A 15,705-nucleotide genomic window follows, 5' to 3' on the forward strand; every position below is an offset into this window, starting at 1 on the left:
TGTTCTAAGCGCTGGTCACTTACATTTAAGTAATCTGCCTGGTTCACGTGCTGTTCATCCTCTTGCTTGAGATTATGGCCTCATTGCTGTAGCTTGACCTCATGGCAGCGCTCCATCAGCGCCAGGAGCTTAATGTTATGGTCAGTTTCAGCCTCTTTGTGTCCCCGCAACCCAAAACCAAGATGTCGTCTGCAATAGGCTCGATGCTTTTCAGTCCAACCAGGAGCTCATGTTGTTTTCGCTGATACATCTCAGGTACCACCGATAATCCGAATGGTAGCTTGAGCCAGCATTTCCTCCCCAAGGGGATCCAAAAAGTGGTCATGAGACTGCTCTCATTGTCCACTTTGCATTGCAGAAACATATCTCTGGCATCCACCAAGGTGAAGACTCTTGCTTTTGGTCATATGTCTGCATTCACTTCCCATCACGCTCCTCAGAGTTGCAGCCTGAATTTTCTTGTCCCTTTCAGCTATACCCGTAACGAGGGCATAGTCTTCATATTCGTTGGTGCTCCAGTCGCCCATGAAACTCATTGATGAGGGGGGTGGAATGTTAGTCGCCTTGCTAGCTGTTAGCGAAAGAGGCACACCTGTTACATTGCTTGTTGACTCCGCTTCAGAACTATTCGAGTCCGATCTTGACATAGCCTACCCACTCAGCTAATATATAAATCCATGAACGCGAGTTCAACTACTTCTGACATGTTTGTCTAGGATATACTGAATGCATGAATAAATGACAGACACGTGTACCAAGCTCAGGACGTGTAATCACAAGAAGCATGTAACAACTCTACTACACGTGTGGGGAGCAAAAGTAGAGGAACGCAATGGCTGAAATGCAGTCTGGACCTAAAACACCTCCAAAAAGTATGTTTGTGTATTGTGTGGAGAAACGTTCGACTCGTGTCAACTACTTGTGAAACAATCTGGTCGTAGACGTCGTCTCTCAACTCCAACTCTATTCTTCGCATGGATGAAGAAGTCTTCATAGGATAGGGAAGTGAGCAGCCAGCAGCCACACCGGTAGCTTCAAAATTTTGTCAGTTGTCCCAGATTTAGCCTCTGGATTCTGAGATTGTATATCAATAAACAAAGGTGTTGCAGGCAGACAAGTTCAAAAAAGCCCTACTTCACTGTAGCTTGTTCCTGTGCATCAGGGGGAAATTATTTACCTTAAGAAAAAGCCTATTAGGGACATGCAGACTACCACATGGCTCCTCCGATAAATGCGTTGCCAGCCGCTTCTTTTCACCCGACAGTGAGGAGTTTCACCAGGGGGACGTAGCACATGGGAGGATCATGCTACCCCCCCTGCCCCCAGTTCCCCCTCCCCTCCGAACAGGCACTCCGACCAACCAGAGGAGGTGCTAGTGCAGCAACCAGGGCACATACCCACATCCGGCTTTCCACTAGCAGACACGGCCAATTGTGTCTGTAGGGACGCCTGACCAAGCTGGAGGTAACACGGGGATTCGAACCCGTGATCCCCGTGTTGGTAGGCAATGGAATAGACTGCTACGCTACCCGGACACCCAATACTATTAGGGATAGTTAACATGTTTGGGAGCATATGGCTCACAGGCAGGTGCAACATATCAGAATAATCTCTTGGGAATGTGCCAATAACCAAGAATCCCAGTACTGCAACAACTTGTGTATGTATGATGGCAATGGTTCTTTGTGTTGATTGTGTAAGATCGGGTTAAAAAATGTGTCACAGCATCAATAGAAGATGCCGTGGTATAGAGAACCCACTCATGAGTCATTCTTCATCTTAAAATTTTTTTTTTAAAAATAAACCGGTCCCGAACACTTATTCTGTTTTAAGATTGTGCTATCCACTACATCCTCATGTATAGCAAGGTCAGCCATTGCAAACCACCGCATTCTCATCCCTTGGCCTCGTATATTGCATACATATATAATGATTTGCAAGGTCCACTTCAACGTCTGTATTACATGTGCCGGTTGTTCCATAGGCTACAATGTTAAACTCTCACCCTGATGTATGAATATGTATATTATATCATCATACAGGTTATCATACATTAATATTAACATACGGGTTAGGTAGTCAAGTTTGGTGTTACGATTAAGTGGTAGTTAAACCACCGTGTGTCAAACAGATGCCAAAGCGTACAAAGCGTCAATATATGATGCCATGGCATGAGATTAAGCTCTGCAAAGCATAGGTATACAGCAGGGTAGTACATCTGCCTGTATCATAGCATGACATTTTTATTCAAGCAAATTAATATTGATAATTTGCCTGGAAAAAAAACTATCTAAAATGGAATTTGGATCCAAAACCAAATCCAATGAGTTAAGCTTCACAGCTCTGAAGCGTTCAGCTCAGCCCTATGCAGTATGATGAAAATAAATAAATAAATATTTTCTGATGAAAAAGCAAAGACATTAATTGAAAAAGAAATGAAGCGAGGTGCAGTTTGAGAGCTTCAACCTGTCTTTTTCACATCGTCACCGCTAATCAAATCATAGCAAAATGCATTCTACTGCATTGCTACCTTGAACTATATTAACTATATTATTGTGTATTCTGCCTATAATCCAATCTATTATGACTGTAATTGAGTTGAGAGAATAATAATAGTGTAATCACATCCGCTAATGTGCTCTGCAAATTGTTGTGATCCCCTTTAATTTATTTAATCAACAAATGGGAGTTGATATTGTATTCACAAACTTGCATTCCCCATGGGCCAGAGTGGTTGTGTGTTGATTGTTATGCATCCCAGGACACGAGTGTCATATCTCTGCCTGCAGCCATCTAACTTGGCAAAGTGAATAAAAAAAACAAAAAAATAATACATGGTAGGCTTTGCGCTGGATCATGCAGCAGAACTCTGTGGGGGACAAGGTGTCTCACCTATAAACCAAGAGTAGGGGTAGTGTTTCAAAATAACTGTTATGGAGCCATTACTGCTGCTTTGCAGCCCTATTGATTTTCATGTAGCATTTGAGAATGAACATCCATTGATTCATCTGGGACATAAGAAAGGAATTGAATCAGCAGCACCTATGAGCCAGCATGTAATGAAGTTTTTATGCTTTCATGAGGTTTTGTCTGTGGCGCTGGGCCACTTACAGTATTAGGGGAGTAGCAGAGGGGCTCCATTTTCTAAATTGACATCATGCCCCAGGCTTGTATAGATTCAGGTGAGTCAGTTTTACTGTACCTTGACAATGTCTTCATTTGAGGACTTGCATTGTACGAAGGCTGAGATGTCGGTGACTGCTCCATTCATCTCTATCGAAACCATCTTGACGGGGATGGCCACGGTGCGCCCAGTCAGAATGGCAGTGTTAATGATCTCAGTATCCTACAGAGACAAAAAGAGATGGTTAATTATGAAACCGTTTCTGTAACAGAGAGCTTGTCCTTAGCATTTCACCATTTCGAAACCATTAAAAATCTATTTCCATCAGGGGTCTAACATCCTGGTAGTGCCCTAGGTGGTAGACTATATATCAATTTGCTGAGATCCTTCTCTTATTGATTTTATCAACTGAATTATCCAATTCAACCACACTATTCCATCAGCTGTCCTTTAAACCTTCCAATGATCAATCGGAAGTAACTGAAATGAGGGCAAAAGGGAATAACTGCATGAAAGTAATGATGAATCGTTATCCCAATGCAAGACACTTTATTGGTTGTCCTATCTTTCACCTGAATTTCACCTTGTTATGAAGCTCAAACTACAAGCTTTATAAAGGGAAGTAAACTCACCAACAGCATGGGATCTGATATAAATACTTGTGTTAATGTAGTGTAAGTACATATGTAGAAAGCCTACTTGAATGTGAGAGGACCAGGAAATGGTGAGAACAAGTTTGTCACAGAGATAATTGAAGTGGCACCTTACATGACAGATTGTTTAATTTATGTGAATTACACCCACCTCACCACTAGAAGGCTGAAAAGTAAGTTTTGACAGCAAGGTAACACTGAGTAACACTGAAAAATTATACCCGCCAAAATAAGGTACAGCAAACAACACGGGAAGAAAATAGGCAGGAATTTATGTCTGTCTTTTCTGTAGTCACATGTATATGCCTGCTGGTCGAAGATTGAATCCCACCAGGATATTTTTGTCCCGTGTCTCCATCTCAGCTTTCCTACTGTTTAAACTAATTAAAAAATACTTGGGCGAGTGAACTAACCACTTACATTTTCAAAATAAAAAATCTGTTGCAGCTGCATCAGTAATAGGTTTATTGCTACTGAACAGATAAGACAATTAAGAGGCTAGGAGAAGCCTGACATTATCCCGGAAAAAAAAATTATATCAGGGAAAGATACATGATGAATGTTCAGAAGCAGGGACATTATAATCATTATTATTTCAAAATGTATAGGCGTCCGGGTAGCATAGAAGTCTATTCTGTTGCCTACTAACACGGGGATTGCTGATTCCAATCCCCGTGTTACCTCCGGCTTAGTCGGGCGTGTGATAAGTCAGATGTGGGTATGTGTCCTGATCGCTGCATTAGCGCCTCCTCTGGTCGGTCGGGGCACCTGTTCAGGGGAGAGGGGGAACTGGGGGGAATAGTGTGATCCTCCCACTTGCTACATCCCCCTGGTGAAACTCCTCACTGTCAGGTGAAAAGAAGTGGCTGGCGACTCCACATGTATCGGAGGAGGCATGTGGTAGTCTGCAGCCCTCCCCGGATCGGCAGAGGGGGTGGAGCAGCAACTGGGATGGCTCGGAAGAGTGGGGTAATTGGCCGGATACAATTGGGGAGAAAAAGGGGGAAACAATTATAAGTATTGTTTTTTGAACGTTTTTGTTATGAAATTTATTTCTGCTCATTTTATTTCAATACCAACCAATGTAGACTATCCTAGCATACAATAATATGTGCTTACACTCGCACAGCTGTTCATTTCATGCTTGTTTCGCTTTGTATCTGGTGTACTGCTAGATACTTTTAATACCCTAGTCGTTAAGGTGGAAAAGTTATGATTATTTTCATTTTCAACTCACTATGAGTTATATCTATAATGTGTTGGTAAAATAAAAAAGGATAGGTAACACTTTATTTGAAGGGGTGCGCGTAAGACTGACATGACATCATCAGAACCATGACATTACACTTGTCATGAACGTGAGGGACTCTTTATGAATGTTTATGACTGTTGTCATTACGTGTCATTCAGTCAATTATGTCATTTTAATGCAAAATTAACAATGTTTGAGATGTCCTTTTTTGAGCTACAGACATATGACATATATCAAAATGAGCGACTTGGTCCCACTCGGGTTGCTACAACAAACAAAGACATCTCAAACAATGTCAACTTTGTATTAAAAATGACAGAATTGATTGAATGAGACTCATAAACATTCATAAAAATTCCTTCATGTTCATGACAGGTATCATATTGTGGTTATGATGGTATCATTTCAGTCTTATTTACACCCCTTCAAATAAAGTGTGACCAAAGGTTATAATAACTGCGGGTTTGAGATCCTCTGTCTACCAGCCACAGATTATAGGTGCACGCAAACACCCTTTTCATTCTGAGATGTATGACTGTGATCCTCTTAAAGAGTAACAAACCAAACATCTCTGATTGGTAAAGGCAAATTGACCTCAGGATAAATGAATGTTAATCTGTGTGAAGACTGAATGGAATTGTCTTCATGCATGCTCAATAATCCAGGTAAGGGAATCACAGAGCATTGAATCAGAAATGAATGGAATGAATGGAATTATTCTGCTGTGCCATCTCAGTTTGATCACACCAGTGATAATAACGTATAGGCCTAATAGGAAATTTGATTGTAATTTTGAGTCAAATCCCCACAGTTAAATAAGGTTCACTGAATCGAATTTTAGCAAGATGAGGACTTTCTTTTTTGTAAGTGCCAGTCTAGTAGTCAGGTGGCTTAGGAACAGATTTGAGAAGGATGGGGACATGCCGGACAAAAGCACCAAATTTTTTCCACATGCTCTCCATCACCATAGCTTTCAATTTTTGATGGGAGCCACTTCATCAAGATGGCGGATGGTGGCCATCTTGGAATTTCCGCCATGTAAAATCTTAAAGTGCCAATATCTCAGCTTCCAAGCCACTTAGAAGGTCAATCTTGGTGTCAAAATATAAATTTTCTGGGTCAATGAATACATTAAAGCTATTGAGAATATCACTAGATGATTATTTGTGCCAAGATCAAATAAATATGTTCATTCTGACAATGTATTTACATAATTTTCAACTCAGTTCCTAAACGGTCAGACATACATTAATATAGGTCATATACATCTACACTGAAAAACTGACAACATGCATGAATTGAATTGAACTTTATTATCTTCACTAAGATAATATATAATATTCTAAGATAAAGTATATTCAAATGATGTCACATTTACAACTGCAAAGATCTGTGCAATTCCAGTGTGCCTTCTTGCATGAGCACCTTGCACCACAACCACTTGTGCTTTGACAACTGCACTTGACTAGTTCACTGCAGGCTTTTGACGCCATTGGTAGAATGCTCCACACAGGAAGTCAGACCTGGCTGTCTCCATCCAGTGTCCATCCCCATCCTTCTGGACTGGGTGTCAGCTGCTGGGCCAGCTCAGATGTCGCCCAGATCCCAGACTGGTAAGCAACTCACTTCACATGCTGCAGCAGTGAATCTTGCATTGGTGGAGTGTGTTCCATCGTTTTGTTCTTCTGGCAGAACAACTCTCTCCGTGCTTCATTGACAGATTCCAAATCACTTGTCTTGTCGTAAAGGACAACTGTGTAGCGCTCCAGAAGTCGAAAGTGTTGGGCATCTATGGTCACGGGAATGTGCGGATTCGCTGCCATGTAGTTGAAGGCCTGCTTGACCTTGGGGTAGGAATTCCAAGCCACCCATGCTGACATCGGTGACTCCACATAGAGGGGGAAATCCTGTTCTCTGTGGGCCCGCACACATATCAGACCCAGAATTTCCATGTTGAGGATGGTATCCCAGTACTGGAATGCTGGACTCTTGGTGATCATATCTTGTCTCTAAGCTTCTTTGGTCTTCTCATCATGTGGTCCCTCAGTCAGCATGTCCAAGAAGGCATCCTGCTGCAGCTTCGCCAATGCCAGAGCGCTCACTTGGTGGGCATGTCTTGTCCTAGTGAGGTGGGATGCTTTGAGGAAGGATTCGGCTGTGCCAGAGGATGCAATGCCAGCCTCAATCAGTGCAGTGGTCCATCCAGAGGCCTCCAAGTAGTCGCCATGTGTCTTCCACATTGCCATTTCAATATGGAGACCACCAAACATGACTACACATTTGTCTTCCCCATGTGTTTGAGGCCAGTTCCACTGAACAGATTTGGCCAGTGCGTACAGTGGTGCATCCACAGCCATTACTGGGATCTGTCCTGGATTCAGAAACTGTGTGGCTTCACACTGTACATCCATCCCATGCTTGATCATGGAAGCTAATTTCCTATATAAGATTAAATGGCTAACTTTACTTACCTTATTGTCTACTGGAATGCTCACGCTGTGTGTTACAAAAATATGTTGTGTATAATGTACATAATTGTGTAGATATAGTGCCAGAATGAACTAAATGATCTAATATCAGAAAAAACAGTCACCTATTGATATTCTCAATAGCTTTAATACATTTGTTGACCCAGAAAATGTATATTTTGACATCAGGATTGACCTTCTAAGTGGCTTGGAAGCTGAGATATTGGCACCTATAGATTTTACTTGATGGCCGCCATCCGCCATCTTGATGAAGTGGCTCCCATCAAAAATTGAAAGCTATGGTGATGGAGAGCATGTGGAAAAAATTTGGTGCTTTTGTCCGCTGTGTCCCCATCATTTTGCTAAGCCGCCTGACTATAGCTGTTGGGTTAAGCTAAGTTTGTTTTATGAAAATCCTAGGAAATTTAGCTTCCCCATAGCTGATGCCCTAGCACCGCCTATGCTCTTAGACCTAAGAGTATCTCACAGAGTATCCGGTGATGAAATCACAACCAGACAGCTAAAGACAGACGTGAACTCCTCCAAGATCCATTAAATATTCCATCACCCAAACTACCTCTGCAGGATGTTAAAGATGTGTGTGATCATATTGTTTATATAGTGTGCGCTTAGGAATGCATTCTTCACATGCCCAAGCTGAATTACATAAACTTTCATTTGCACACCTATCACTAACATGGCATAATAACACAATTAATATCAGTGTAGTCCTTTGTGCCAATGAGTTTAAGCTAACATTCGCAACTGTAGTCTGCAGCAGTGTCAAGATCACCAAGAATTTTTTTTTTTTAAATTAAAAAAAGATCAAAATATCTTTTCATAGTCATTCTAAAATGAATAAAGCAGCAGTATTTCAGAGTTAATGTTGATATATTTTGACAATAAGTCAACATTTTGAGAAAAAATGCTCAAAAAATATTTTTTTCTGCATTTCATTAAGTCATTGTCATTAGTAAAGGCCAAACAACAGCCAAGTAACTGCAACAAGAGAAGCACAGCATAAAAAAAAGCCCTTGGCTTAGGAGTGCTGCTAAATGTCAGCATTCAGGTGTTGTGGCCAACAAATCCATGGTTTCTTCACATGTGAAATTCCCTGATCTAAAACTAAATCTAAAACTTTGGCTCTAGCCACCCATGACACCGCACAGGACTAAACAGGTCCCAAAAATTAATTAAAATATGAATGAATCTGCTCAGACATGCAAGTCGCAACACAAACTGTACCACATTTCTAAAAGTAATATGAACCATGACAGTGGCCTATCATGTCATGGTATGCCAGGCCTGTCATGCTATAACCCCAAAATAAACTTCACATTGCAGATCTAATAGGGCATATTAAGTATCTTTTATTTTATCATTATTTTCAAACCTTCTCCATTCTAATTTATGCTAACTCGTTAAATCATTTTTATGCAATTGTCAAGTCCACAGATTGCAGCTGAAGTCAAGTTAACTGATAGAACTCAGGTAATTATGTGGGGTTTCATTGACAAGACTACATTGAGAAAGTAAACGTGCAGACGTGCTTTGTCTCCAAGCCATCCAAGCTGCCTCTTTAATACACTCATTTCAAATCCTGTCCTTCTTCGTCACTCCCAATGAAAATCTTAGCATCTTCAACTCTGCCACCTCCAGCTCCTGTCTTTTCGTCAGTGCCACCATCTCCAAACCATACAACATGGTCTCACTGCCATCGTGTACACCTTCCTTTTAACTCTTGCTGGTACCCTTCTGTCGCAAATCCCTCCTGACACTCTTCTCCATCCACTCCATCCTGCCTGCACTCTCTTCTTCACCTCTCTTCCGCACTCCCATTACTTTGAACAGTTGACCCAAAGTATTTAAACTCATCCATCTTCTTCACCTCTACTCATTGCATCCTCACTATTCTATTGTCCTCCCTCTCCTTCACACATATATACTCCCACTGACTTGCATCCCTCTTTTCTCCAGTGCACACCTCCACCTCTCCAGGCTCTCCTCAACCTGCTCCCTACTCTCACTACAGATCACAATGTCATCCTCCGCAAACATTATAGGCCATGGAGACTCCTGTCTGATCTCATCCATCAATCTATCACCATTGTAAACACGAAAGGGCTCAGAGCCGATCCTTGATGCAATCCCACCTCCACCTTGAACCCATCCATCATTCCCACTGCACACCTCATCACTGTCACACTGCCCTCATACATATCCTGCACCACTTTTACATACATTCTCAAGGCAAACACTGCATCTGTAGTGCTGTTTCTTGGCATGAAACTGATGATTAGCTTCTCGCTAATTATCACCTCTCCTCTTAACCTAGCTCTTTCCCATATATACATGCTGTGGCCGATCAACTTTATATCTCTGTAGTTACTACAGCAGCTCTGCACATAACCCTTATTCTTGAATATTGGTACGAGTATACTTCTTCCTCAGGCATCCTCTCACTTTCCAAGATTGTGTAAAACAATCTAGTTAAAATCTCCACTGCCATCTCTCCTAAACTTCTCTATGCCTCCACAGGTATGTCATCTTGACCAACTGCCTTTCCACTCTTCATCCTCTTCATAGCTGCCCTCACTTCATTCTTGCTAATCCACTGCACTTCCTAATTCACTATCAACATATCATCCAACCTTCTCGCTCTCATTTTCTTCATTCATTAGCCCCTCAAAGTACTCCTTTCACCTTCTCAACACATTCTCCTTGCTTGTCAGCACATTTCCATTGCTAGCCTTCATCGCCTTAACCTGCTGCACATCCTTCCCAGCTCGTTCCCTCTGTCTAGCCAATCGGTACAAGTCCTTTTCTCCTTCCTTAGTGTCCAACCTCTCATAAAACTCGCCATACACCTTTTCCTTTGCTACCACTCTCATCGCCTTATGCTGCATCTACTTGTACTCCTGTCCACTTCATCTCTCTAACTATCCCACTTCTTCTTCGCCAACCTCTTCCTCTGTAAACTCTCCTGTACTTCTTCATTCCACCACCAAGTCTCCTTGTCTTCCTTCCTCTGCCCAGATGACACACCAAGTACCTTCCTAGCTGTCTCCCTCTCTATTTCTGCAGTGGTTGCCCAGCCATCCGGCAGCTCTTCACTACCACCCAGTGTCTGTCTTAACTCCTCCCTGAACTCCACGCAGCAGTCTTCCTTTTGCAACTTCCACCATTTGATCCTTGACTTTGCCTTCACTCTCTCCCTTTTCTTGATCTCCAAAGTCATCCTACGGACCACCATCCGATGCTGCCTAGCTATACTCTCCCATGTCACCACCTTGCAGTCTCCAATCTTGTTCAGATCGCATCTCCTGCATAAGATATAGTCCACTTGTGTGCACTTTACTCCACTCTTATACGCCACCCTGTGTTCCTCACTCTTCTTGAAATATGTATTCACCACAGCCATTTCCATCCTTTTCACAAAATCCACCACCATCTGTCCTTCCACATTCGTCTCCTTGACACCATACCTACCCATTACCTCTTCATTGCCCCCATTCCCTTCACCAACATGCCCGTTGAAGTCCGCTCCAATCACCACTCTCTCCTCCTTGGGTACACTCTCCACCATTTCATCCAACTCACTCCAGAATTCATCTTTCTCTTCCATCTCACATCCAAATTACGGAGCATATGCGCTGATAACATTCATCATCACACCTTCGATTTCCAGCTTCATACTCATCACTCTGTCCGACACACTCTTCACCTCCAGCACGCTCTTGACATAGTTTTCCTTTAGGTTTAACCCTACCCCATTTCTCCTCTCATCTGCACCATGGAAGAAGAGTTTGAACCCACCTCTGATGCTCCTTGCCTTACTCCCCTTCCGCCTGATCTCTTTCACACACAGTATAGCTACCTTCTGTCTCTCCATCATATCAGCCAGCTCTCTCCCTTCACCAGCCATAATGCCAACATTCAAAGTTTCTACTCACCTTTACACTCCTACCCTTCTTCCTCTCCTGCTGCCTCTGGACATGCCTTTCCCCTCTCCTTCGCCTAAATGTGGTAACATATTGTTCCTGGCTAACCAACAGCTACAAACTAAGATATATGACTGTATTTCACTCGCTAGCTAGTTGGCTAACGGCTAACATCAGTATAGCTAATCCAAACGAGTTGAATCAAGTGCAACTGGACTTGGTATATATCCGTGAAGACGTTTCGCCTCTCATCCAAGAGGCTTCCTCAGTTCGTGCCTTTCTGACTAGACGAAGCTAGTCTGAGCCTTTCTGACTAGACCGAGCTAGTCTGACTGGCTGGTGATGAGACTCAGAATTTATCCTCTTGGAGTCGTTGTTAGAGCTATAGATGTCCATGGCTCTTTGTGTCCCGATGTTTACCAACGCCCGTCGCTAACAGAGCCATAGATATGAGTGGCTCTTTTGTGTACCGATGTTTGGCCGCGCCCGTCGTTATCGGAACTATTGATATGCGTGGCTCTCCTGCGCTCCGATGTTTGGCCGCGCCCGTCGCCATCGGAGCTATTGATTTGCATTTGTTTAGCAGCGACGGTCGTTGGGGGGGGGGGTTCGTTTCGACTTCATTGTTCAGTCGTCACGAGAGTCATTGGAGCCGTTAGTGACCGACTGTTGTTCTTGGAGGCTAGGCTTCTTGAGTCTCCTGGGTAGAGATGAAAGGACGGCATTGTAAGTGGGAGATAGGTGGTGTCTCAGACCTCCTCCTCTGTTGAGGGATGGTTTTTCCAGTTTCGCATAGATGGCTTCCTTCACCCCTCTTTCAAACCATCTATCTTCTCTGTCCAAAATGTGTACGTTGCTGTCCTCGAAGGAGTGTGTCTTCTCCTTTAGGTGTAGATAGACTGCTGAGTCTTGTCCTGAGGAGTTTGCCCTTCTGTGTTGGGCCATCCGTTTGTGTAGTGGTTGTTTGGTTTCTCCTATGTACAGGTCAGTACAACCCTCATTGCATTGTACAGCATACACCAGATTGCTTTTTTGGGTGTGTGGTACACGGTCTCTGGGATGAACCAGTCTTTGTCGGAGTGTGTTGCTGGGTTTGAAGTATACCGGGATGCGGTGTTTGTTGAAAATTCTCCTGAGTTTATCGGAGACCCCAGAAACATACGGGATGACTGTGCTATTCCTTCTGTTCCTCTTCTCCTCAGAGGAGGAGAAAAGGAACAGCACTTGATTCAACTCCTTTGGATAACCATGACCTGGATGAATGAGAACATTCACAGACAGTATAGCTAATGCTAGATTAGCTGTGCTTAAAATAAATTTTTAGCCAAAAAGAAAGACTTGATAGTAAAGTTACATAGCTTGATAACACATAATATATGTACCTTGTCTTTAGAGTGCATGGAGAAAGTATCTGGAAGAAAATACGAATCCTTTTAGTCCTAGTAAGAACACGAGGTAGTGCTGCGCTTCAGCCTCCTGTGGCCAAAATGAGTATTACAACAGCAAACACTTGGAAAAACGACCCTGATTAAAAAAAATCAAATTTTTTCAAAGATGAAAAAAATTAACTTAGAAAAATTATCTTAGAATTTTTTTTCATCAAGCAAAACACTTTTTCCACCTGTTTCACAGATTTAATTTTTTTTTAGAAAGACTGATGATTTAATTTACAGGTGTACTTAAACCCAGTGACGTAACCTGAAATTGTTTGTCTCCAAAGCCCATAGGTATACATTTAAACTAGAATGTATTCACATTTTGAGAATTGTATTTTATTGTCACAACCTATAAGTACTGTCAACTGTTATTCTAAGATGTATGTGTCTATAATTGGAATCTGTCTCTACACTATAAGACATGTTCTTCATTGTTGACTATTGTTTTTCTAATCTAATTGTTGTTCTTACAGTACCCTTCCCTACATTTTTGAACCAGATGCTTGTTATCTGATGATGATACGTAATCAATTTTTCTGCAGTTATGTCGGAACTGGCCCCAGGGGTTAAATTCTCATTGTCTTGAGTCAAGATTAGTTAGCACATGAAACCCAACTGTTCTTTGCAGAACCTACCCTTTTTTAGTGGTTTCATGTAATAAAGTAACAGTTAATCTTCTTCCTGGTCTGTGTTGTGTGTATGCATGTATTGATGCATGTACACATAAAGAAAAAAAATAAAAATAGAGCGCAACTCAAATCCATGAGGCTTCAACACTGAAAACAGCATTCATAAAGGAGTCAAAAATCTACTGTACCTTCAAATATACTGTATAGTGTAATCTTCCCTGTTTCCTCTCCTATTCAGCTACCTTCTCTATAACTGACAAGGACAACCCATGAAAGAAAGCTTCAATGGTTTGATGCTAACTGTGCACTAGACAAGCCTGGGGTTTGATTTAACCACATTCACTTGAAACACTTTCACCTTTCACAGTGTAAATTCATCATGATTTGGGGACTTCCCTCCCACTCCAAATTGATCAATAGGTCAACTCCTAGGTGACATGCACTCTTTAAAGAATCTTCATTAAGTCAGAGTTAGGAATGTACGCCAGAACCTAATATGTGGTTCAATCTTTACACAACAATAAATGCATTAGTGTTTTTGAGGCCACTCACTCACACACACACACACACACACACACACACACACACACACACACACACACACACACACACACACAACACAACACAACACAACACAACACAACTCAACACACATCTGTTCCTACGGATTCTGGAAATGCATTGCAATCTTTTATCAAGCTATTCTTTCACCAGAAGCTCAAAAGTGCTGTTTGACTGACATGTAACTATCCTCACAGTGACATCCTACCTTAAAAGAAAATAAAGGGATTTGTGCCTTCAGATACAGTCTTTTTTGAACTGTAGGTAACAGCCTAAAATTGCTTCGTACATGCCATTTCTTATAATATTTCAGGGTTTAGACCATGTTTAGAGACTACTGTAGCAAGGAACCACTAGAGAAAGGGATGCCAGTGTTCAGTTCCATGTTCTCAACAATATGAATAAATAATAATAACAATAAAAAAATATCTTCTAGGTATTGGACAAGAGCATAGCAAAAAACAGTCACACAGTGGTAAGTTTTCCATCAATCCATCCATCATCTTAACTGCTTATCCTGCTCTCAGGGTCGCGGGGATGCTGGAGCCTATTCCAGCAGTCCTTGGGCGGCAGGCAAGGAGACACCCTTGACAGGCCATCACAGGGCCAACACACACACACACACACACACACACACACACACACACACACACACACACACACACACACACACACACACACACCTAGGGACAATTTAGTACGGCCAATTCACCTGACCTACATGTCTTTTGGACTGTGGGAGGAAACCAGAGCCCCCGGAGGAAACCCACGCAGACACGGAGAGAGGATGACCCGGGATGACCCACCAAGGTTGGACTACCCCGGGGCTCGAACCCAGGACCTTCTTGCTGTGAGGCGACCGCGCTAACCACTGGGCCACCATGCAGGTTTAACATAAGGAAAGGAAAAGAAAAAAATAACTCTAAATAAAGGAAGGGATCTGGGGGAACTACTCTATCAAGTGAGGTGACTGCAGACGCTTGCTAAAATCCTCATTACCATCATCATCATCACAATTATATGGTGGGACCCAGGGATCAGAATATCTAACTTGTACAGCATTAAGTACAGTCTTAATACAATATTTATGGATCACCCAAATTATACAAATAAAACAATAACAAAAAAACAGAAGGCTACCCAAAATCAGGGTACCCATAAATGACGCACCCACAGATACCAAGGGGCCGAACACCCTTGTTCAGTATCACGTTTCAATTCTGATATTTCAGCATCATTGCTAGTAACATTTGCACGGCATTCAGTGGAGATCATCTTACATACACCACCGTGTGAGGCTAACAGAAGATATAATGCCATCCTATTTTCAGTTGCTACACATCCAACATCATCGAAGCGTCTCGCCGTGGTCGTGACGGCAGCTGTAGAGATGTTCATGTGACGTTCTAACACAGTAGAGAGTGACTTGATCTCTCCCTGAGCTGCATATAAACCATAAGAGGAAACAGCTATAAGCCTGATCACCACAAACCAGATAGACCTCTTCAGGCAGTACGGGTTGCTTACTGAATAGGCGTGCTAGCTTTAGCAAAGAAAAGAGCTTCACTTGATGTGTGATGTCATGATGACAAGATTACTAAAAATGTATCGCCGGTTCGAATCCCCGTGTTACCTCTGACT

The 15,705-nt window shown here is 42.3% G+C and overlaps 1 protein-coding gene across 1 annotated transcript in view; it reads right to left on the reverse strand.

Annotated features, from left to right (window-relative positions):
- The window catches only part of tmem132e (transmembrane protein 132E), a 167,574-nt gene that overhangs the window by 40,008 nt on the left and 111,861 nt on the right, over window positions 1-15,705 (reverse strand). The window contains exon 5 of the mRNA XM_056284913.1: window positions 3,203-3,346. Coding sequence (XP_056140888.1) covers window positions 3,203-3,346 — 144 coding nt within the window. The remainder of the gene's footprint in view (window positions 1-3,202; window positions 3,347-15,705) is intronic.

Source organism: Lampris incognitus, chromosome 8 (assembly GCF_029633865.1).
Source record: "Lampris incognitus isolate fLamInc1 chromosome 8, fLamInc1.hap2, whole genome shotgun sequence".
NCBI lineage: Eukaryota > Metazoa > Chordata > Actinopteri > Lampriformes > Lampridae > Lampris > Lampris incognitus.